Source organism: Lathamus discolor, chromosome 15 (genome assembly GCF_037157495.1).
Source record: "Lathamus discolor isolate bLatDis1 chromosome 15, bLatDis1.hap1, whole genome shotgun sequence".
In the NCBI taxonomy this organism is placed as follows: Eukaryota; Metazoa; Chordata; class Aves; order Psittaciformes; family Psittacidae; genus Lathamus; species Lathamus discolor.
In genome coordinates, this window is record NC_088898.1 from 4897800 (window position 1) to 4919512 (window position 21713).

General features: G+C 46.4%; 1 protein-coding gene across 8 annotated transcripts in view; it reads right to left on the reverse strand.

The window, feature by feature from the left end:
- PRRC2B (proline rich coiled-coil 2B) overlaps window positions 1-21713 on the reverse strand; it is a 44257-nt gene that overhangs the window by 2501 nt on the left and 20043 nt on the right. For 5 of the 8 annotated variants that reach the window (XM_065696022.1, XM_065696024.1, XM_065696018.1 and 2 more), the window contains exons 8-29: window positions 21423-21544; window positions 20819-20961; window positions 20142-20235; window positions 19567-19759; window positions 19036-19354; window positions 18207-18403; window positions 15539-15746; window positions 14600-14819; window positions 11903-13966; window positions 10739-10938; window positions 10113-10258; window positions 9604-9745; window positions 8943-9025; window positions 8081-8272; window positions 7747-7941; window positions 7225-7311; window positions 6201-6305; window positions 5383-5575; window positions 4015-4112; window positions 3316-3443; window positions 2267-2507; window positions 623-799 (exon numbers count right to left, since the gene is read on the reverse strand). In XM_065696022.1, coding sequence (XP_065552094.1) covers window positions 623-799; window positions 2267-2507; window positions 3316-3443; window positions 4015-4112; window positions 5383-5575; window positions 6201-6305; window positions 7225-7311; window positions 7747-7941; window positions 8081-8272; window positions 8943-9025; window positions 9604-9745; window positions 10113-10258; window positions 10739-10938; window positions 11903-13966; window positions 14600-14819; window positions 15539-15746; window positions 18207-18403; window positions 19036-19354; window positions 19567-19759; window positions 20142-20235; window positions 20819-20961; window positions 21423-21544 — 5547 coding nt within the window. Of the gene's footprint in view, window positions 1-622; window positions 800-1013; window positions 1812-2266; window positions 2508-3315; window positions 3444-4014; window positions 4113-5382; window positions 5576-6200; window positions 6306-7224; window positions 7312-7746; window positions 7942-8080; window positions 8273-8942; window positions 9026-9603; window positions 9746-10112; window positions 10259-10738; window positions 10939-11902; window positions 13967-14599; window positions 14820-15538; window positions 15747-18206; window positions 18404-19035; window positions 19355-19566; window positions 19760-20141; window positions 20236-20818; window positions 20962-21422; window positions 21545-21713 lie in introns of those variants that run through there. The other 3 variants (XM_065696025.1, XM_065696023.1, XM_065696026.1) reach the window with 2 other exon arrangements.

The window sequence follows — 21713 nt, forward strand, 5'->3', positions numbered from 1 at the left end:
CACAAATCACTTACTACTTCAGATAAACACTTAAGGCAAATCTCTGCCCTTCTACCCATTGTGCCCATTAAAAGAAGAAACATTTTTCAGGCGAAGAGAGTAAGGCTTGTAAGTGACATAATCTGCTTGTATTAAAGCAACAAGCCAGCAGCACAAGAAAACACAGGACCTGTGCTTTCTCTCCCCTATAATAGACAAACTTATGATATGAATCCATCAAAGCAGACACGACATGAATATACCTACTCAAATGGACAAGCTTCACAACAGTGTGAATTATCTGGGCAGTATTCCAACTGTGTCTGGAGCTCACCACCCCTCAAGCACTCTGGGGAAACCTGTGTAAACATGTAATAAAACTGGAGACTCCAAACTGGATCAAAGCAGGATGCGGCTCCCTGGAAACAGAATGATGACCAGCAGAAAAACCTGACAAACTGCTGGCCTGCGCTTTGGAGATGAGGGCAAAAGTGTTCCTTCATTTGAACACCAATCCTTGGCTTTGTTATTTAAGGATCCAAATAAGCCGGTCTCCCCTTTAACAACCAGTATCAAGGAGTGAGACTTCAATGCAGGATGGGGTAACCAATGCCAAGGTGAGCACGCAGGAGTTGATCCTTACCTCCCTGCTGGTAGCAAGAACAGAAGGCTGGGATCCAGGAGGGAGGATTCTTCGGGGAGCTCCTACAGGCAGGTTTTGCCCCTGAGGAAGCTGGATGGACTGTGGTAGAATCAGGGGCTGCTGGCCAGAGCCATAGCGGGGCAGAGGAAGCTGAGAGCCAGGCACAGGCATCGTTAGCTGAGTGATAAGGACATGTAGTTAACTTCATGGTGTTAACAGGCTGCTGTTTGAGACTCTGTCTCCTAATACCCTGAACACACAGCATTGCTAAAAGGAAGCTCACAAACCGTGCAATCTGGCACAGAATAAATGCAAATCAACGTAACAGAGGGACTTCCACATTGAAATGCATGTTCTGGCAGTGCTGACAACACCCTCTCAGCTGGGCTTTTAACACGGCACTGATTTAAGAGAACTGCACTCAGACACAGGGCTTTCCTCCTTGCCTAAAGCCTTCTCCCAGTTTTTCAGTCTTCCTCATGGTCGCTGCATGAGGTTATTTTCTCTTGGTATGATGGCAGCATCAGACAGTTCAGTGTTCAGCGTTTTGTTTGCAGTTTTGATGCCCAGACCAGGAAGTCTGCTACACTTCCAAGCCAAAGCATTTCAAGGACTGAACCTCTAGAGAAAGTGACAGCAACCTCAGCTCTCTGTTCTGCACTGAGCTTCAAACTGGTGATGGCAATAATTAAGAGAAATCTTAAAACATACAGCTCAGGACTCATGTTCCCTCTTATTCATCTGGCAGTCCTCACAAATGCTGGAATTGGGAGGTTCTATGACAACACTTTGTAATAAATAAATAAAGCAACTAATAAATAATCTAAGGCTGGCAAGAGACCAAGCTGCTGGCTTATGATGGATAGAACATTTCTTCAGATATTTGGTTTGCCAGTATTCTCCGCATTTTCCTCAGCTAGATTACTTTCAGGATTAACTCTACACCAGTTACAACATAAAAATCCCTCGTTAAACAGAACAAATAAACCTTAACACGTTGCACAAAATAAATGAGTTTAATAAAAGTATCAAACTTCTCCAGAGAATCACACATGTGTCCACAAGTACAGCTATGCTCACAGGAGGATTCAATGTCTTTATCTGAACCACGCTTTACAAAAGCTTTCTCACACAGTGAAATTCTTGTTAAGATGCTGCCAAACAGATCAGCAGAAGTTGTAAATAAGACCTGGATAAGAAATGAATTGAGAAGATAGATGAGCATTTAATAAAAGGTTTTAGTTACCCTGGAAGCAGAGTTAAATCTGGAGGCGGTTGGGATTTGGCTCTCAGAAGGAGGTACTTTTAGTACAACCACTGCTTTATGGCTTCCTACGCATGAAGCACTGCAAGGTTTGATCTGCATTAAGTGTCTATATTGAGGGCGAGGACTTCAGAGTTAGAAAATGACATCTCAGCAGGGATAGACAATTAGCAAGCATCTCATTAAATAAGGTGCTGCATGTTTGAAACAATGGCTCAACAGAACAAAGTCTCTTGGGAAAACCTTTTGCCTCTTTACAAAGAGCTTAGTTCACACAAACACGTAACTCAGCACAAATAGGAGGTTTAACCCAGCCTCAGAAACAAGTGGCTGTGAAAAAGCCTGTACATTGGGAGTGGCTCATGAGCCCTGCTCCTAACCTGCGTAAGCTGAGAGTCCATCATCTGGGAGGCTCCCATGCCAGCCGCCTGGTTTATCTGGCCTTCATAAACCAGTGTCTGGCTTCCATTCATGGGCTGGTAGGGGGACCCAGACTGGGTTTTCACCACCTCTAAGGGCTGCATGCCTGGGAAGGCGGAATACGGAGGCTTCAGAGCTGTGCCTCCTGTCAGGACCATGGTGCTGGGTTGAGACAGACTGGGGTGCATATACACCTGAGACCTGGAGAAGAAAAACATGCTCAAGTCATTACATAGAAAACCTTTGGAGACTGTACACACACACACCTCCTGCCAAACTGTATCTGGCCTGCAATCAGTTCTCAGATTCTCCTAAACTGACAGCTTAGAAATAAGCTGTGATGCCACCTTCCATTTTAGTAACAGGGTGTTTTTTCTTTTTTTACTTCCACTTTTAAGCCTTTACAACCATGTCCTCTTGCTGCAGATATATTCAACAGAATGACAAGGTTTATGGTTTGATATCCTGCACAATAAGCTCTGGATGAGTAGTTAAGGGAGGATTCAGGTTACTGGAAGTCTACAGCAGTTTTACAAAGCAGGAAAGAATCAGAAATTAAAGATTCAAACAGCTCTAGCAATTTTTAGTCCAAAGTGCAGGCACTTATCCTGTTCTTGTCAGTTTGTACCTAATAAAGAAAGTAATTTAATTTCATTATCCTGGTACTCAGATCTGATTAAACTCTTTGTCTTGTAAACCAAATACAGTAAGCTGTAAGCTCTGTGTTCTTCACTAAGCAAGCCTGCTTGCTACCCCTCAAAACTTCTCTTTCTGCATCTTTTCCAAGATTTGCCTCCCGCTTTAAGAGGGTAGACAGTACAACTGAGTAACTTTCCAAGGACAGTCTTTCCCAATGTCCTGCAAAGCAACATATGCCCACTGGCAGTGTTACTAGGAGCACATCAACAAAGGGGGAAGAGAAGATGAGTATAGACTATTGATCAGTGTGCGTTGGCATCAGGAACAGAGGAAATCAAACCATGAGGAAATAAAAACTGGAAGCAGTTACCTGAAGGGCTGAATGGAACTGTACATCTCCTGGGACTGGGAAACCGGCAGACCACCCCTCAGCCCAAGCTGAGCTTGGGCCTGTAAGGATGTGTGGAGGGAAATGGGAATCTGTTGAGCAGCAGCAGCCTGCAGAAGAGATTAAGATGATTGAGAGGTACAAGAGGAGCCAAAAACCCTCCCAGGCTGTTAAAAAAATCCACCAGTTTCCTCCATGAATCAATCTGCCATGACACTATGCCTTTACCCAGCCCCTGCATCATTCTACAGAACAGCAGCACACTGGCAGGAGCACCCAAGAGGGAAGACTGATGCCTGCAAGAGGCATTTGATGGACACATACAGGGACCAACGTGCTTCACACACGGAACACGCACTGACAATCCCGGTTCTCATTTACTAACGCTAGTGAAATTGCTCATCAGTATTGATTGGTTGTGGAATTTACTTCACACAGGCACCTCGGCATCTGCTTCAGTTAAACACAACCAAAAGGCACTGGTACAAACAGGGAAAACCCTTCAATTACCTCCCTTCAGTGTCATTAACCCGTGACATCCACTGGGAAGCAGCATCCAAGGAATATTAAACGAGCCACATCTAAGCTCCTCTGGGCTATCAGAGATAAATGACTCCTAGTTTCTTAAATGCTACCCTGAAGACTCCTTGAGAAACCACTACCTTGTTATTTCTGCCTCACCTGTTGGTAGCTTTGCTGCTGAGGTATCGTCTGAGGGACCAAGCGGGGCTGACTTGCAAACACATGGCCGTCCAGATACAAGGGTGGAATATGGTTACCTAAACATGAGAAGGCTGGGTGTAAATTCAAGGTACAGATACAGACACAGTGCACTGCAGAGACTTGCAGGTCGAGATTATTTCCTACCCCTCAGCAACCAGCTCAGCAAGACAACACAAACATAGTGCCCATTCAGAAGAGCCTATAAAGATCATAAATCCACATACCAAAGCCAGCAGCCTGCTTACAGCAGTTCTCTTGCTGTGAATTAATCATACCTTTCTGTAAGAGGCTAAATGTAAACCCAGGTTTCCCACCTCCACAAAAGAGTCAGAAACAGTAACAGTCCAGGAATTGTTGAACTGTACTCCAAACTCTTTCTAAATGCCAGAAACCTGCTCTGCAATCATCTCATCTTTGCAGCTAGAAGGGACAGAAAGAGCAATATGGTGTTGAGACCTTCACACAAGAGATCTAAAGCCTTATTCACCCCAAAGATGGCACCAGTTAGAAAGTGTGGTGCCACTCTTGTGGCTCTGTATGGATCTGAGCCACAGGATTTACAAGCAAAATTAGGGTGAGCAGAGAAGGAAATAACCTGACTTGGAACAATCTGTTTTCCAAGCGGAAGCTAGTAACAGACTCATTAGAGTGGTCCACTCGCTATCACTTCTGCTTAGCATATTCCCCTCTATTCTTGAGCAGAGGAATGAAGAGGATAGTGCATGCATGAGAGGCCCGTTGGGACCCAGAAGTCAGAGAAACAAAGTACATTTCCTTTTCCTAGATGCTCTCCCTAATTACACACAGTATGTAACACAACTGAGCCTAAGCTTTGCTTCTAACTCAAAGACAGCAACACCCTCCCACCTCCCAGAGCTCTGCAAACTATAAGCAAGTTGTTATCACACACAAAGAGCACAAGGTGCTCAGAACCTCTGCCTTAAATAGCAAAATAAGCAGAGGAATGAATGGTTGATATTGGGACTGTTGAAATCTTTCAGCCACACATTTCTTCACTTCCCTCCTGTTCTATTGAACACACAGTGAAGGGTAAGCTAGACCTTGAGACATCAGACATGCTCCTACACAAGGAATGTCATCCTTGTGCTAAATTTATACCAGTTACACTCAAGTGACATTCTTTGAAGTGGGGAGACTTCCCTCTTTCTGTCTTGACTGAACTGTTGTTAAGAATCTATTAAATACCAGCCAGTCAGTTACCTTTATACACAAGCTCTTCTCACCATGCCTCTCATCTACTAGAATCAGATGATTCCTAAATACCAAACAGACAATGCAAATACTGCTGCCACAGTTTGCAGGTACCTGGAATAGATGCAGAAGGTGCGACAGATGCCACAGGCATAGGAGGCATGGAAACTCCACCAAAAGAGCTGTAGCTGACACCGTTGGAAGCGCCAACACTGGAAGGAGGCTGGATGCCTGAGCCTGCACCTCCTGGCGAGTTCTGTTCTGGTAAACTCGGAGAGTTTTCCCAAGCTTTACGAGCAGACTCCATCTACAGAAACGAAGGACAGTAACTACAGACAATTCAAATGGGGAGGACAATACCGAAGCCATGAGTTCCTCATCTACAACCTGTTAGCTCAAATTCAGTCTAGTCATAGTGGAAAGCTGGCAGGTCTCAGTTCATGGGGCTTCACAGCAATTTCCAATGGGAAAGCATTCTTCACAAACACTCAACCCCTACTTGGTATCTGCTGAGCTTTTTGGGTTTAGAGTGGTGTTTCTTGTCTATTTTGAGGGTTTTTTGTTAATGCTGTTTGTGTTTGAGGTTTTTTGGGATGGGTGGTTTGTTTTGTTTGGGTTTGGGTGTTTTTTTTCCTTCTTTAGGCCATCAGGCACCTAGGATTCCTGACCAACCATCTTCCCCAGCTACTGAAATAGCAGGAAAGCTCTGTTGCACTTTTCTACAAGTGGCAAGGACTTCAGCATCCAGGACTGTTGAAACACATGTGCTTCCACCCACACTGAGTAGCATATGCACACTTTTACTGGAGCTAATTAAAGATTTAGCAGTACCTAATAAAACACTCTGGGAAAGATCTCTCCCATCCTACATACCCTGGCCATGGAAACATGGTATCCACACCCAGGACAACCACACATGCCAGCTTGCTTACCTTAAGAGTGAGATCTGCAGTGGGGAAGGACATTGGGTTGAGGCCAATGCATCGCTGAAGGTGATGATCTCTTCGCAGAATGGGAATGGACTGCGTTAACCCTGCCTGAGGGGAGATGGGTCAATGGTGACTACTCTGTAACTCTCATGAGAAAGTCATAATCTACCAGCTAGCAACTCAAGCACACCTCAAAGGCTTTAATCCTCAGTGGTACTGCAGGAGTTAAGTACCACAATCAACTGTGATCCATTTTGCTGTTGGAATAAATGAAGCTTTGGTTATGTGCAGTGACACCCTCTCTGTCAAGTTACACCAGCTTCCACTTAAGCATCCATCTGACTCAGTAAACTTCATTTTGCACAAGAGTTCCTCCACCTGTCCTGTATTTGGAATCCACCTAAATTTTGGACAAAACCTCTTTTCGAAAAAGCACTTCTGAAAAAACACCCTTTTAGACAAATCTCCAAAATCAAAGAGACAACAAACTCGAAGACATTTCCAAAGAAGCTTTGCAAGTTTCTCATACTGCTGTGCACAGCTGAGCTACAAGCTGGACTTTCAGTGTGCTCACTCTTTCATATATAATAATAACATACCCAGATGTCTGGAATAAGCTGGGAAACCTCCAAAAGGGCCTAACTAAAGTTACACTTCTCTGCCTTGCTGTGGTAGATGAGACCTTCTGAGGAAGCGGGCAATCCAGACCTAAAAACACCACTATCTGTATAATTTCCATTACCAACACTCTTGTGTCTCAGTGGACGAAGCTGGTGACCTCAGACATACCTCTGGCTTTACACAAGTCACAGTGATAATGCGGTTGCTCCCCATACCCCTTCTGAGTGAGCAATGCTCCTCTTACCAATGTACCTCGAGGGCACAGATTTCCATTATGGATTTTAGTCACATGTGCAGCCTAAGCATTAAGTGGGAAATCAACTGCAAAGAAACACACCTGCTCTCTTTGGAGCAAGGTTTAACCAAGGAGTATCTCCAGTGAACCAGTGCCAAAAGAAATACTTACATTACTGGCCAAGGCATCCTGCAATTTGGTGACAGGGTTAGCTGCAGTGCCAGAGGCAGAACCAGGTGGCAAGCTGAAATCAGAATCCTGAAAGAGCAAAACATACAAAATTCAAATCCAGGTTCAAGGGCCACCCATCTGCTTCTCATGGTTAATGACTCTAGCCTAAATCACGACACTAGACACTAAAGACTGTTCTCCAGTAAGCCTTGCTGGAAGAGAACAAGACGACATTTCTCAACACTGAGCAGCAGGCAACCCCCAGACACACACAAAGGCTTAGATGGCCGTAATTTTGTCCCTCACCTCTGTTACCACCCCAGCTGGTCCTTGGGACAGTATTTCCAAGTGGATATTACATGTCTGCCGAGACATCTTGAGTACCTGGTTTGTGTCAGTAATGAAATCTAAGGCAAATCTACAGCTGGAAGCTTCCTTCAAATCATCCTTCTGCCCCAAACCGCCTTTCCTATTTCAACGAGCTCAAATCACCAAAAAGATACAATTAAATTCAATCCTCACTTTAGGATTTACTCCAAATTCAATGGGTGGCACAGGAAGTACAGAATCCACGTGAATTTCTACCCCGTTAACAGGGGGAATATTCCCTTCCAGCCGTTCCGTTCCCTCCGAACCCTTTCTGTTTTTCAGGGAGCGTTCGTTGCCGATTGGTCCAGGCTTGTGTTCCTTGTTCTGTCCTGAGCCTTGATCTGAATCCTTAACAGGAAAGCAGAGAGGCTGAGACACAAAGACTGAATAAGCCAATCTCAAGCCTTAAAAATGCTATCAAGAACAACAAAACCACTTCACAGGGTCTCCCACTATGAGCTCTGGCTTGGCTGCAAATCCAGATTACCTTTTTATCAGATTGCTTCTGCACTTGCTCCTTCTGGCAGTCAGGCTTTGCGTCCACCAGGCCAGCCCCATTCATCTCCTCTGGTTTGAGGGTGCCATATGGAGAACTGCGCTGAGAGGAGGTAGCGGAGGATTCCCGAGACTCTGCGCTCAAGTCAATGCCACTATCCCCCTGGCTGCCTTTAAAACCCTGCTATGCAAAGCACGAAATGTGTTAAAGCCCCAGACTCCAACCCAGCTCCACAAAGGAGGGAAAAAAAACAATCCCAGAAAACAGCAAGACCATGTTCCTTTTCAAATCGCATTCTTAGTTAACTGCAAAGGATTTGGGCATCCCTTGGCTGCTGCTTCAGCTCTACGCAACCCTGAGACAGGGTAAACCAATGCACCAAATGGATTGTGGCTTTAGAATAAGCAAGAAGTGATCCACATAGAAACTAGGCTGAGATTGCCAAGCTCATTTCACTTGTGACCCAAACCAGATTTGAACTCTGGTCTCCAGAGGTGAAGAATTAAGGAACCTCCTCCACCCTCCTTACATTAAGGTTACAGCTACACACTGCTCACGGGCAGAGGCACGCAGATATGATCTACAAAACTCCACCACACTCTGTCCAGCTAGGAGCATAACCTTGGAAAAGCTTTACCAGATGGTTACTCTAGATTTACACCCGCACAAAACACCTCTACGTCAAGATTTGAGCAGCATCAAGCTCAAATTAGAACTGCAAAGGGACAGCTTAAAATTGCAAAAGCAGAGCTGAGAGTTGCTAAGCACAGATGGAGCAATGAGAAGCATAAGCCACCTACGTTAACTTTACACACAAAATACCTGAATGGCACATCAGGTGCCACTTACTTACCTCAGTGGTGCTAGACTCAGTACCATTAAAGGTATTTACAGGTTTGTTCCAGGAATCACTGCCAGGAGACTGAACAGAAAGCGCTGGAAGAAAAGAGAGGGCAGGGTTCAGCTGTTTGTAACACAACTATGAGCACACCTCGTACACTGTGCCTGCTAGACTATGAATGTTCCATTTCTAGACACGAGATACTTTCACCGCCTCAGAATGCCAGTGTTGCCTGATCAGCTGAGATGAAGGAGCACAAATACAGGGTATGGAGAGCGAAGAGATTTCTTAGGGAACATGGAAACAGTAGAGGAAGAAAGGGCAGGGACAGAAACAAGGAAGGCAACAGCTGTTCAGTGTTACAGAATGAGAAAACAGACAAAGACAAAATAAGAAAATGGGTGAAGAAGATGCAGCCCAACAGGCTAGGAAATGCTCTTAATGTTCTTAATGTTACATGATGACTCAAGAAATAGATTGAGACTGACATGGTCAACAACAGGAGGTGGATGGCTGAATAGCACAGTATGAACAGATGCTACTCTCGATGTCTGCTACCTCCCCTCCCACTAGCATCATTCTCTTAAGCACAGACACCCTGTCCTTCCTGTACACACCAAAGGATTACCCAGCTTTTTGAACACTTCAGAAGTACTCCATTTCCTAAACTTACCTGGGCTGTTGCTCTCCCAGATCTCTGTGCCCAGGCTGTTTCCAGACACTGCTACATCACCTTGCTCCAAGCACAAGCTGTTCTGCTTCTTGGCAAACCGAGGAGGAATGCGAGACTGAAGGACACGGGCCTTAGCTGGTGCCTGAAACAGAAAAGGCACAGCCTGCAAGACCTGTTCCTGCACTGAGCTAACACAGCTTGCTCCTGGGAAGTTCAAACCATGCATTTCTAAATGCTACAATGCAAAAAGCCCCCAACTCATCTAATAGAACCATACACAAAGTAATTCTGATATGCAAACCTCTTTCTTTTAAATGGACCCTGTGGCTACTGGGAGGTTCTCCCAGTATAACAGGACAGTGAAAAAAGCTGCCTTCAGCAGCATGAGATTTTGGGGGGAGAGGAGGTAGGGGAATGGGATACAAAGCAAAACACTTTGTGAGCCCTGTTCCTCCGACTGCAGTCCAACAACGTATCAGGTTAAGCTTTTTCTGCCCCCAACTCCTCACCTGAGCAGCCTGTTCCTTCTTCCTTCGCTCTTCTTCCAGCAAGCGACGCTGCTTCTTAGTAAGAACCTCAATGAAGCCTTCACCTGCCATAGAACCTACTTCATTCTCTTCTGCTGTGTTCGATACCCGACTATCAATGATGGTACCTGAACAGAGCACATACAGGGAAAAAACAGTGCATTTGTACATGCACATAAAGCTTTAAAACTGAAGAGTGTATTTCAAATAGAATCCATGCTATAGGTAAGCAAGTTCAGCCAGCAGCACTGCAGAGCTCAAATTCCCCACTCTGGATGCTCATTTCCTTTGCACTACAAAAGGTATTTTGAGCTTGCAATTTAACATCTTGGATAGAAATATGGAAATATACTCCCTAAAACCTGCTTTTCTATAGAATAAACATTAAAGAGACTGTCAGGGCTGAAAAGTTTTGGTTTAAAATTTAAAGCCATCTTTTGTCTTCCATGTTTTCCTTATTTAGATACACTGGAGTTTTCCTGTCAGTGTAAGTAAGTGGAAAAAAATCTAGCCTGATATTTGAAATTACACTGGATTGAATGAGTCTGTCTTGAAGTCAGCCATAATGTGGTATCCCTTTAAAGAAACAAATCAGTAGAGACACTCACTTCCATAACTCAGTTCAAACTGTGACAAGGCCTCCCCCTTCTCACTTGCTCTTTGCGCAGTGGATTTGGGCTCCTTCTCTGGCTTTTTACCTGGCCCCTCAGCACACTCTGAGTTGGCATGGGAGGCCCTATCCAAGCTGTAAATGGAGTGACTGCTCCCACCACTGGTGTTGCCAAGGCCCCCTCCTTCTTCTGGTGACCTACAAGGAAAGAAGGGAAAGGAATTAGATTTGTCCCTACAAGATGAGCAAATGTACCAAGAGGAAAACACATGGGCTGTATTTTCTTTACCAGTTTTCTAATCACACCTCATCCTTTCCCAGCCTTTGCCCAACTGAGGCAGATGTTAAAATTCTGAGCATGCAGCCCATTACAAAGATGTTACTGGAGATGTGGGATGGAAGCAGAATACCTGTAGTCATGAGTCAAACTTGCTGCACCTGCAACAAAGCTAAATACCCTCACTTGCCTCTATGAGGAGGGCCCTGTGCTTCTGTGGTCTCCCACCCTCCTATGACACTGCTCTAACAGCTCCCCTTTGCAATTAACGCACCTTTCTTGGTAAGGATCAACATGAAGGAAAGGGAGATGGGGAGAGGCTGATGACATTGAAAGGAAAAAAAAAACCCACGTAATTTTCCCATTTCTCCCATGTTTTTTGGTGCCTATTTGACCACCGTCTACACATCATTCCCAAGTGTTCAACTCACTAACGAGTAACCTGTCCCAGGAAAACCCAGCCCTCCTGTTCTCCGCTACACTCCACTGGGGATCCATGATAGGAGAGGAAAGACGCAATACAACTGGAATTAAGGACCAAGATTTCCTTTGTTATTTGTCATCTAGTGAGAGGCAGTCCAGACAGCAGAGAGCTGCCTTGGTCAGAAACTAAGGTGAAGAGCAGCAGCACAAGACATGACCACAGTGTCTCAGCAACTTCCATAAACCTGGATTCCCAGCATGGAAGCAAAGGCACTGATTGATAGTGAAACAGACAGTGATGAAATCCTTGGATGTCAAAGTCGGACAAACACTTGTGGAAGTCACCTGCACTAGATGGAAAGAAACACAGCCCATAGCTCCTCACCCAAAGTCCAGCCCTTCTCCAACCCTGATACCCACGTATCAGGTGGCAGATCTCTGCACATCAGAATGCAACCTCACCTTTTGCTTTTTATCAGCGTCCCATTCTGCTGACTCTCGTATCTGGAAGCTGCTCCCACACCAGTCCTGACAGACTGCTCTGCAAACCCTGCCGGCTCGGCCTTGCGGCTCTGCCTGTCCACAAGTGGCCTTTGGCTCGAGAAGCTCCTCTTTGCCAGCTCCCTCTTCTCTCCCAAGCTCCCACTGCAGAGGCCACCCTCCAGCTGGCCTTCACTCTCTGAAACTCCCTCTCGCCTCTCCCGCCGCTCACTGAAGTCACTGCTTTCAGATGCTGTCTCCCATTCCTCATTGGCATGGTCTGATGAGTTCTGGTAGGACAGCTCAGGAGACCGTCTGCCCGAAATGCTGCTCTTCTCTGCACTGGTCAGCTTGGGTCTTCCAGGCCACTGGCTGGGCAGTAGGCTGGGGCCTCCTTCCTCAGGGTTCCACTGGCCAACTGATTCCCTCTCTTGCCTGAGGCGCCTGAATCGCGGGGGCTTGTCTTGGCGGGGGGGACGCCGCCTCCTGAATGGCCTGTTCTCTATGTTCTCCTGATCTGCTGAGTAATCCTCCTGGAAAAAGTGCCTTTTGTCATCCAGATGACTCTCATCAAAAACCCGGCTGGAGAAGGAATCCACGTGTTTGTAAGAATCCTGAATGTAGTCCCTGTCAGCCTGCTGCCTGCTCCCAAAAGTGTCCGATGGAGAGGTGTGGCAGTACTCCTGCCACCCCGCGCCCCCACTCCTGCCTTGCCACTGGGTGGGCTCCTTACCCATGAACCCCCTTCTCCCATAGCCAGAGTTACTCAGTCTTGGCGGCAGTGATCTCCCAAAAGCTCTCGGTGCCCTCATCTTCGGATCCAGACTATTGTGATCATCTGAATAGATTTTGTTGGACCTCCACGACTCTTTGAAGTCTCCCTTTTTTAAATCACTGTCCTCCCGGTCCAGCACGGAGCCTTCATTGCTGTTTTCTGAGCCCCTTTGCCGGCGACGCTTGGGGAGCTCCTCATACTCTGACCCTTCGCTGTGCGTCTCGCTCGCAATGCGGCGCCTTGGCTTGCCCCTGGGGAAGTCCTCTGCCTGGTTGAACTCCCGCAGCCCTCGCCCTCGGCTGCTCCGCTGGTTGTTATAGACCCCCCGGCTGCCCACTACAGTGCCTCGGCCTCGGAAAGTGAACTCTCTGAAGCCTCTCCCTCGTCCACGTCCTTGACCTCTCCCACCAAAGGCTTGTTCCTCATCAATGAAGATCCAGTTGTTTCTTTTGGTCGGAGGGAGATCACCGGATTCTCTGGATATTTTATTCTCCCACGTTCTTTCTGGCTTCTCTTCCTCTTCTTCTTCCTCCTCTTCCTCTTGGGATTTCTCAGCCTCTCGGGCAAGGGTAGCTTGGGAAGAAACTTTGTCATCCAGCACGTAACGTGTGGAGTTCACTAAGGCTGCAGAATCATCTGCCTCATTTTCTGCTTTCTGAACAGCTGCCTTCTCCTTCAGTGGGCGTGAAGTGTCCTCTCCTTCAAGCTTAACCTTCTCCATCTCCTTCTCCTTCTCCTCCACCTTGAGGGCTTTCAGGACTGGTTTTTTAATTGGGCCCGATCGCCGCGTCCTCCCCATTTGCTCCTGGTGCTGACCACTGGTGGTGCGGTTCTCAGGAGCCCACTCTGTTGTCTCTTCTGCGGGCTGTTTGATATTAGCTCCTTCTTTCTTCCATGGGTCAGCACTGAATGACTGCTCATCCCTGGGCACTTCTTCAGCAGCTTCTGCTGCAGTCTCTGCAGGTTTCTGATGGTGGCTGATATCCCAGCCATTGTACTCAGGCTTCTTCTCTGCTTGGATGAAATCAGGCTCTAGGGGTGAACACCTCAAGTTTGTATGGCGGTTCCCAGCAGGACAGGTTTCCTGCGCTGTCTCCTGATGCTGGAACAACAAATCTTGGCCTATTCTCTGAGAAGGCAGACAGGCGTCAAAGTCTGCTTGGGCCTTCTTGTCAAAAGCATTCAAGTACTCCTCCCCTCTGTCCTCAAAGAGATCTCGCTGGGTACTTAGACTCTCCTGCCTTCCAGGAGCAGCAGAGTAGCTGTCGTTCCTGAGAAGGAAACAAACAGCAAACAAAAGAGTCAGCTAATGCAAAGCACAACATGTCTCCAAGGGCCTACGCTGGGCACAAGAAGTGGAAACAAATAAATCAGTTGGTGTTTGTTCTAAATCATGAGGCAATAAGCCTATAAATACCTGAATGCTGGGCAGATGTGCTATGGCCCCAGGCTGTACTGCCTGGTTTGTCTAATCAATGGATGATGAAAAAAGCAGTTCCTAGCATGGGCAAACTTAAGAAATAAATGGAGATTCAGCCTCCAACATATGTGGAGATCCAAAAACAAGAAAGTCCCAGAGAATTTGGAGACAAACGAGCAAATATCAGAATTTTTAACTCAGTTTTCTGTAATTACCCACGTGGGTGACGAGTCTTTTTCCTACTGAACAGACTCCCAAGCTGGTCAGCCTAGACTGACATTAGATAGAAAAACTCTGAACAGCTCAGTTTAAAGCACCTCCACGACATAACACACTCAAGAGTGTAAGGATGCTACCAGGTGAGTACCTTGGCCTACTCAGAAATACCTTTTGGGTCCACTCTACACTCCCCTTTCAGAAGGGATGACTTACGGCATCACCTCCCATCACAGCATGCATAAGGAGAAGGGTGTTCTGCACTCACCTGACATGCAGCCCCTCCATGGTGATGCTGTCAGCCTGTTTTTGATGTGACAGGGAGTACCCTTTACTCTGCAGGGATGCGTAACATTCCTGGCCCCACACTGGCACAGGGTCCAAGGGAGCAGTTTTCCTTTCTGCTGTCCCTGCCTGGCAGTTCTGATCTTCAGACCGACAGCTGCTCCCACCAATGGAGTCCTGCTGAATCATGGGCTTCATAATTCCTGTCAAGACAGAATTCACACCATTAACACTAGGATCTCAAAGCCAAGAAGAATTAACAATCCATAGCTAGCCTGACTCCCCTTCCAGAAGGGTCACCAGCAGGTGACTGCAGCCATGGAAACCTTTCTCACACAGGGGAGACTGTGCTTGGGAAATACGCAGCTGGGAAACACACCTGGAGTGATAAAGGTGACATAGCTTTCAGAACACTACACACCATCACTGGCTTGGAAGCAAGCAGGTGTATGGACACAAACCATAAACTCAAGGAAATGGCTTATACATCCTTATGTTTACAGTCACACCTCTGAAGATCAATAACAACATAGGAAGGTGCTAGAAGCACACAGCTCAGGAACTACAGGATCCCAGTTCCCAAAAAAGGGTCTATTAAGATTCCACATGTTTACAGTAACTCCCTATCTGATCCTTCTCTAAGGGTAAGATGTGCTTTTACACCTCCAAGGCTCCATAGCTGTTAGGGAAGATCTCCCACTGCACTGCAGAGGATGGACAGGCAGGCGTCCTCCCTCCCAACCTCCTCCATCCCCTTAACCAGCTCTCACTGCAACCAACTCTTTCTCATCCCTATAGAAGGTCAACCACAGCCAGCCAGAATTTAAAGTCTGGATGAAGGTAAGGTGGCTGAAGTAGAGCAACCTTCCAGACATGGATCAACTCAACAGCACGATGAAGGAAAACACTGAAAACACCTCACCTGATGGGTGAAGGGCTGAAGGGTAGAAATCCACAGGGGTGCGACTCTGGGCCATGCGAGGGTCCATGTAAGAGGGCATCATCATCCAGCGAGGATCAAAGCCAAGCATCTGGGGGTGCGGCGGATAGAAGGTTCGTTGGGGATGGGAATGGGATGGGGGAGGATAGATTTGCTGCTGCTGCCAGTGCTGCATCTTGTACAGCTGCTCCTGCAGGGAAGAGGATGAGCTGTTTGACAAGAATGGTCACAGTGCTAGGAATCGCATTTAAAAAACAGCCAGGCAAAGAAAAACACATTCCATGTACTAGAGTCTCAAAAACAGATCAGATGGGAGGGTAGAGAAGATAAAGGGCAACTCTACCAGCTGGGAACGTGGCAGTAGTTGTTATTTTCTGAATACCCAGAACAGCCAAAATATGTTGCAGCCAGAATATCACACCTCCATAGGCCAGAAAATGTGGCCAAATGCAAGGGATCAGCTTCAAGCCCAGAGTTTGCACTTTATTAATGTTTCTATGACATACAGGACAGGTTCCTGTCAAACAACTTCCTAATTGGAACCAAATACTTCAGAACATGCTCCTTTTTAGAGGAAATGCAATTGTAAGTTATTTAGTGTGCACATGTATTAGTTAGTGCTACTCATGTTAGCCAAACAGATTAGATAAGAACAACCTCAAGTCAATCAAGAGCTATTAATAATTTATAGTATTTCCCCTGCATCCTCCAGAGACAAGCTGACACTTTTAAGGTTGTTTCCCATCTCCTGCATGGCTGACAACTGTCATGATCATAATCTGATTTGACATTTAACTACTGCTAAAGGTCCAAGAATCACCTATATTTTAAGGGAGGTTTGCGTCCAAAAGTTTTTGAAAGGTAAAGGGTTCCCATTAACATGAAATACATCTATTTACCTGTCGAACTTTCCACCATCAATTCTTACTGAGCTTACAGCAGTGTCAGACACTGTAACTGCTCAAGAAAGACAATCCCCTACTGCAGAGCCAGAGAGACATCCTTAAATCTGAACCTGACACATCATTACAGCAGGAAACTCAGATAAATGCAAAGATTATATCTGAGTTATCCAGTGCTCTAGTACCTTAGAGAAAATATTTCATTAATGACACCAATACTAGTATTTATTTTGTTCTTATCATGGAACCATTGCTACCAAAGCAGCAATACAAACCAGCCAAAATACAAACTGCCTCATACATACTAATGCCACAGAGAGTAAGAGAACATAAAAATGAAAATTTCATGTTCTTCCAGTAGCAATGACCTGAGGAATTACCAGCATGGCAGCAGAGACATCCAATTCTTTTTAGTTTAAAAGCATCTCAAAGAGTAACATCGGCAGCGTTTGCTGCTGTGCATTTGAATCATGAAAATGTCAACTGCCGAGTAACAAGCACAGGGGAACATCCATAAAAGAGCAATTACTGAGCTCCCAAGCAAAAGCCAAATGTGAGCTCCTCATTATGGTTTGCAGCAGCATTGATTATATCACATTTCAAGTGGTTATTCTATGAAGACTGGCAATTAACTATGCACTATCTCAAGCCTGAATATTCTGTCCCTTAGTCTGACTAAGGAGGCTCACTGCCTCTGGAAAAAGAGCTGAAGAGCACATATGGCCCATACAGCACTGTAAGACCAGGTAAGATGCAAGATATACAGCAGTTCTGGCTGATCTCTCAGAGCCCCAGAAGGGAGTTTTCAATGAAATAAAAAAGAAACAGCCAAGACCAAACATATTCATGGTGCAACAAAAATAAAGATCTGAAAAAGCCTCACAGATAAAACTTGGGTAGGTGGAAAATGAGAGCAGATGTAAACTACCAGCTCTCTGCCAAGGCAGGAGGTAAAATGGGAATGTGCTGCTTCACTGTGCTCACATTCTGTCCCCAAGCAGCCCAAACTCCTGCCAACCCGAGCACAGTTTGCCCCTGGCAAGCAAATGGCTCCTCATATCTAACAGGGTTAGGGCACAGCAAGAGCAAAGTGAAACGGAAGCAGCTCATCCCCGAAGGTCTTCCTTTCCCTGAATTTGTATGTTCAGCTCCTCCTCACTGCAGCAGTCAAGAACAGTGGCTCTCATCTTGTGCCAGGGGAGTAAGAACAGATGCTCCCCAGGTTCACCACCAACCAAAGACACGAGACTTCACTGGATTAGGCCTACAGCAAGATCCAAGACAGCCATATGGGAAGGGGACCATATCCCCAGCTTCTCCTGCAGACACACATTTGCAAACCAGAGCTCTGCTACGAATCACCTAGTCCCTAAGATCTCATGCTGTCAGGAGACACCCAGACAACCATGTAAGACAAGTCAACGTTTCTGACAGCAGCAACTATTTTCCTCCCAGGCAAATCTGTGACAAACCTGGCCTGCCCATGCCTCTCACCAGCCACAGAAAGCCATAACTACAACAGCTCCAGCATGAAAGGGTGCATGAAGAATTCACATAACCCATGTAAAGTCCTTTTACCCATCAGACAGGATGCACCTGTAATCTCAAGTACCGAAGAAGAACCCCATTTATCACCTCTCAGCCCAAAGACAGTTGGTTAATTGGGCCTGATGGTGCTGAGAATCAAACAAATGCAACGGTTTGGTGGGAGTCCAAAGGAAGAGGGGTGGTAGTGTCACATCTATTACCTGCTGCTGTTGCTGCTGCTGCTGCCTCTGGAACCGTGGGGGAAGAGACTTCTGGTATTTGCTGAACTCCTGTGCTGGAGAGGGAGCTTCTCTGAGCTCCTCCTCACTGCTGCTTTGGGCTGCTGCTGCTGCTGGGGCAGGCGCCTCCTCTTCCACATAGCCAACAGGGGCCTCTTGCGTGTGAAACTCAGGGGTTGCTGCAGAGAACAAAATAAACCTTGAAGATCCCTGCTCATGCCAGGGCTTGCAAGTGCACCACATCACAACATACATGGGTGAGGGCATGTCCTAACTGCATTATTTGGTTGAACTTTATTACAACCATATATAGCACATTACACACAATCTCTCTGACTTGCTTTGACAGCTCTTGAAGGCTTTGTCCATCTTGTTTTAGTGATAAATAGGATTTATCAGCCTTCTGCTTAAGTAGTGGGGTTGGGGGGTAAACCAAGTCTCTTTCCCCTCTTATTCCGTAAACGTGCAAGCACTTACTGATAAAAGATTTTCTGCCCTGGGGCCCAAAAGCACGTTCTCAATATCATCATCCAATCACAAGAAGATCAAGAGGACCACATCTCTGCTAGCACAGCTGACAGAGCATACATAGAGGCAACCAAAGAAGCCTGCACTTGTTTTAACTGGACTTTTTAAATAAACCTTCATCAATCCAAAATACTCTGCAGAGTACATGAAGCAGCTGATCTCAAGTGCTGACGAGGTACCTTCCAAACACTCCCGCCCAGGACCTCCCTGACACTTCAGGTGAGAGACTGGCACAACAAAAAAATGCGGGTCTCACAAGTTGAGGCAAGCAATGTTTCTGTACCTCTACGGAAAGCAGGACCGTTCTCTTGCACAGCATTTTTCTCTGTGCTTGCTGGTCTCACGTCTTCATTCTCTGGGTGTTTCTGGGTCTCCCCACTCTTCTGAGCCAGTTTGCACTTCTGATCAAGTTGCTTCAGCTTCGCAGCACAGGCTGCCAGACGCTCTTCCCTGGCTCGTCGCTCCTCCTCCTCCCGCCGCCTCCTGGCTCTCTCAACAGCCTCAGAGATCTCAGAGTGCACAAACTTTTGTCTCAGTGGCACCTTTTCTTCTTTATTATCCTCGAGGGACTGCTGTCTGAGAACATTTCCCACTGTGGGTTTCTGCCAAAGGAAAAACATTCCTCAGTAAATACGACCCAAACTTCTCCTGTACCTTCAGCTTTGCATCACATCGAGGAACTCCCCTCCTATTCTCAGGCATGCAAATCCCCCTTTTGGTGGGGGGAGTTATTTCTACTTAATAGCTCCATATTCTCCCTGCAGCAATGTGTCACATTCAGTGGCACAAATCCACTCACAGGAGTTCAAGCTACCTGGTATTCAGATGAAGAGCTCCAGCCATTCAGCTTCCTCAGAGGCTGCTGTAAATCCTGCCCTTTCCGGACTGACCGGGACAAGCCAACCGAGTCACTCCAATTCTTTCCTTCCTCCAAGGTGTGTTTGACATCTGCACTGTCTGCAGAGCTCAGGGACAACTGTCGCTGCCTTCTGGGATCCCAGCTGTTCCTGTAATAAACAGCTTTGCTGTTACACTCGTTACTTGCCTCAAAAAGCACTTCCACTGTTATAAAGTGGCAAAGACATCTGACTGTAGCAGAAAGGAAAGATCAAAAAGCCACCAGAACAAGCAATATGGTTTTCCTCCTAAGGAGCATAAGGAGTAATACCACTATTGGGAGGAGAAAAAAAACCTGGCATCCTGACACTCAGCATCAAAACCTATGCACATCCTTGGAGCCCATTCATGACGATGGCCAGTGGAATCAACGAAGTTACAGTATGAATCAGACAGGATCAACCCTCAACATTTACAACAAGATTTAAGAAGATCCTGGTATTGTTTACTTTTACTGAAACAACCACAGATGCAAATACAGCCTCTTCTTACCACTTCTGTCGTCCATCTTTAGCAAGAGGTTCTTCCTCTTCCTCATCTTCACTAAACTTCAGTTTCTCAGAGTAATCCACTTCTTCATGAATGCCTACAAAAGCAGGATTGGTGAAAGGATATATGAGAGAAAAGGAACAGGTTCTTTGTCCTGATAAAGCTTATGCCCCCTCTGGCATAGGCTTGACATAAGCTACTTGGAAAGCCAAACGTCCACCACTGGAAATCATGCAAGTAGTGTGGACCCACACTGCTCAAGAGCTGAGCTGGTCCCAGAAGAGGAGCAGCAAACAGTCTGGGAATGGGGCTGGAAACGAGACAGTCACCAAGCAAGACTGCTAGTAAATGGATACTTAACGGCCAGACTGAAAAAGTAGGACTAACTATTCTTCCATGTAGCCATACTGCTATCCTCCTGTTTGGTGTTTTCAGTTTTTAGGAGTCTTCAGATCCAGTTCCTTGAGCACAGTGTGATGGAAAGGATCGGAAGGATCCATTGTGTCATCATTTACACCAACAGCAAATTCACAACTACACATACCACTCTTTGCTTGCCCTCCTTCTGTGGCAGTGAAACAGCCACCAAATACACATCCTGGTTATTTCATGCTTCAGGGAAGAGTAACTACGTCACCTCCTAAGTTGTTGCCTGAAGCTGGAGAACGGAAGCACTTTACCTGCCCATCCATCATCTGCATCATTGTCTAGTTCATCCAGCCCCTTTAGGTTCTCTGCATTGATAATGGTGGGCCGAGGTGCTCTCTCCATTTGCTGCCGAACCGGACGTGTTGGGCGGGACAGGCTGGGCCTATTCTCTTTTCTACAGGGAAATGCAAGAACATGGTTAGAAACAGGAAACAGTAAAGAAAAGAATGTAGAGTCAAGTTTGTAGCAGTGAGTCAGTCCTTTTCTACCACACACTTACAACAACCTCCAACCTTCTCTCCCTGTCCAAAGTTTTTTTCCCCTTGTCTACCTGGTACCCACAGTCTAGGGCTGATAGGTGAGACCTGCCACCCTTCCAGTCCAGAATCATACACAACTGCTTCTCTTGTCCACTGCTCTTCAGACACATAGTAACTACAGTACTGCAACATTTCAGGTGCTACAGCAGATGAAGCAAAGCACTACTTCTTTAAGTCAAAAAAATCAGGCTTCATCTGTGGCTGTCTGCTTCTCCACCTACGCAACTGAATCCTTGGCCCAAACGCTTGCATAGTTTAAGGTTCAGGTCACCACCCTGAACCTGCCCCTGAAGTGGGATGGTCACAGAAGCCTTACCCATCCTGGTCATTCATCTGGTACTGTCTGAAAGGTACCCGGGGCTCAAGGCGAAGCTGAGGAACAGGGAAAGACCCTCGGTCCAGCGATGCAGGGGTCTCAGACGGCTGTTGCGGACACATCTGGAACAAGGCAAAGCAGATTAGCCTGTTTTTTCTCCTTGTCACACGAAGGCTTTCCCAGATTAGGTTACAACCTGAGCATGGTAGCTGCATCCACACAAAAGGAAACCAAACATTTCACATCTGGCTGCCTAACATGCCACATGCTAATGGTTACCCTCACCAGCTC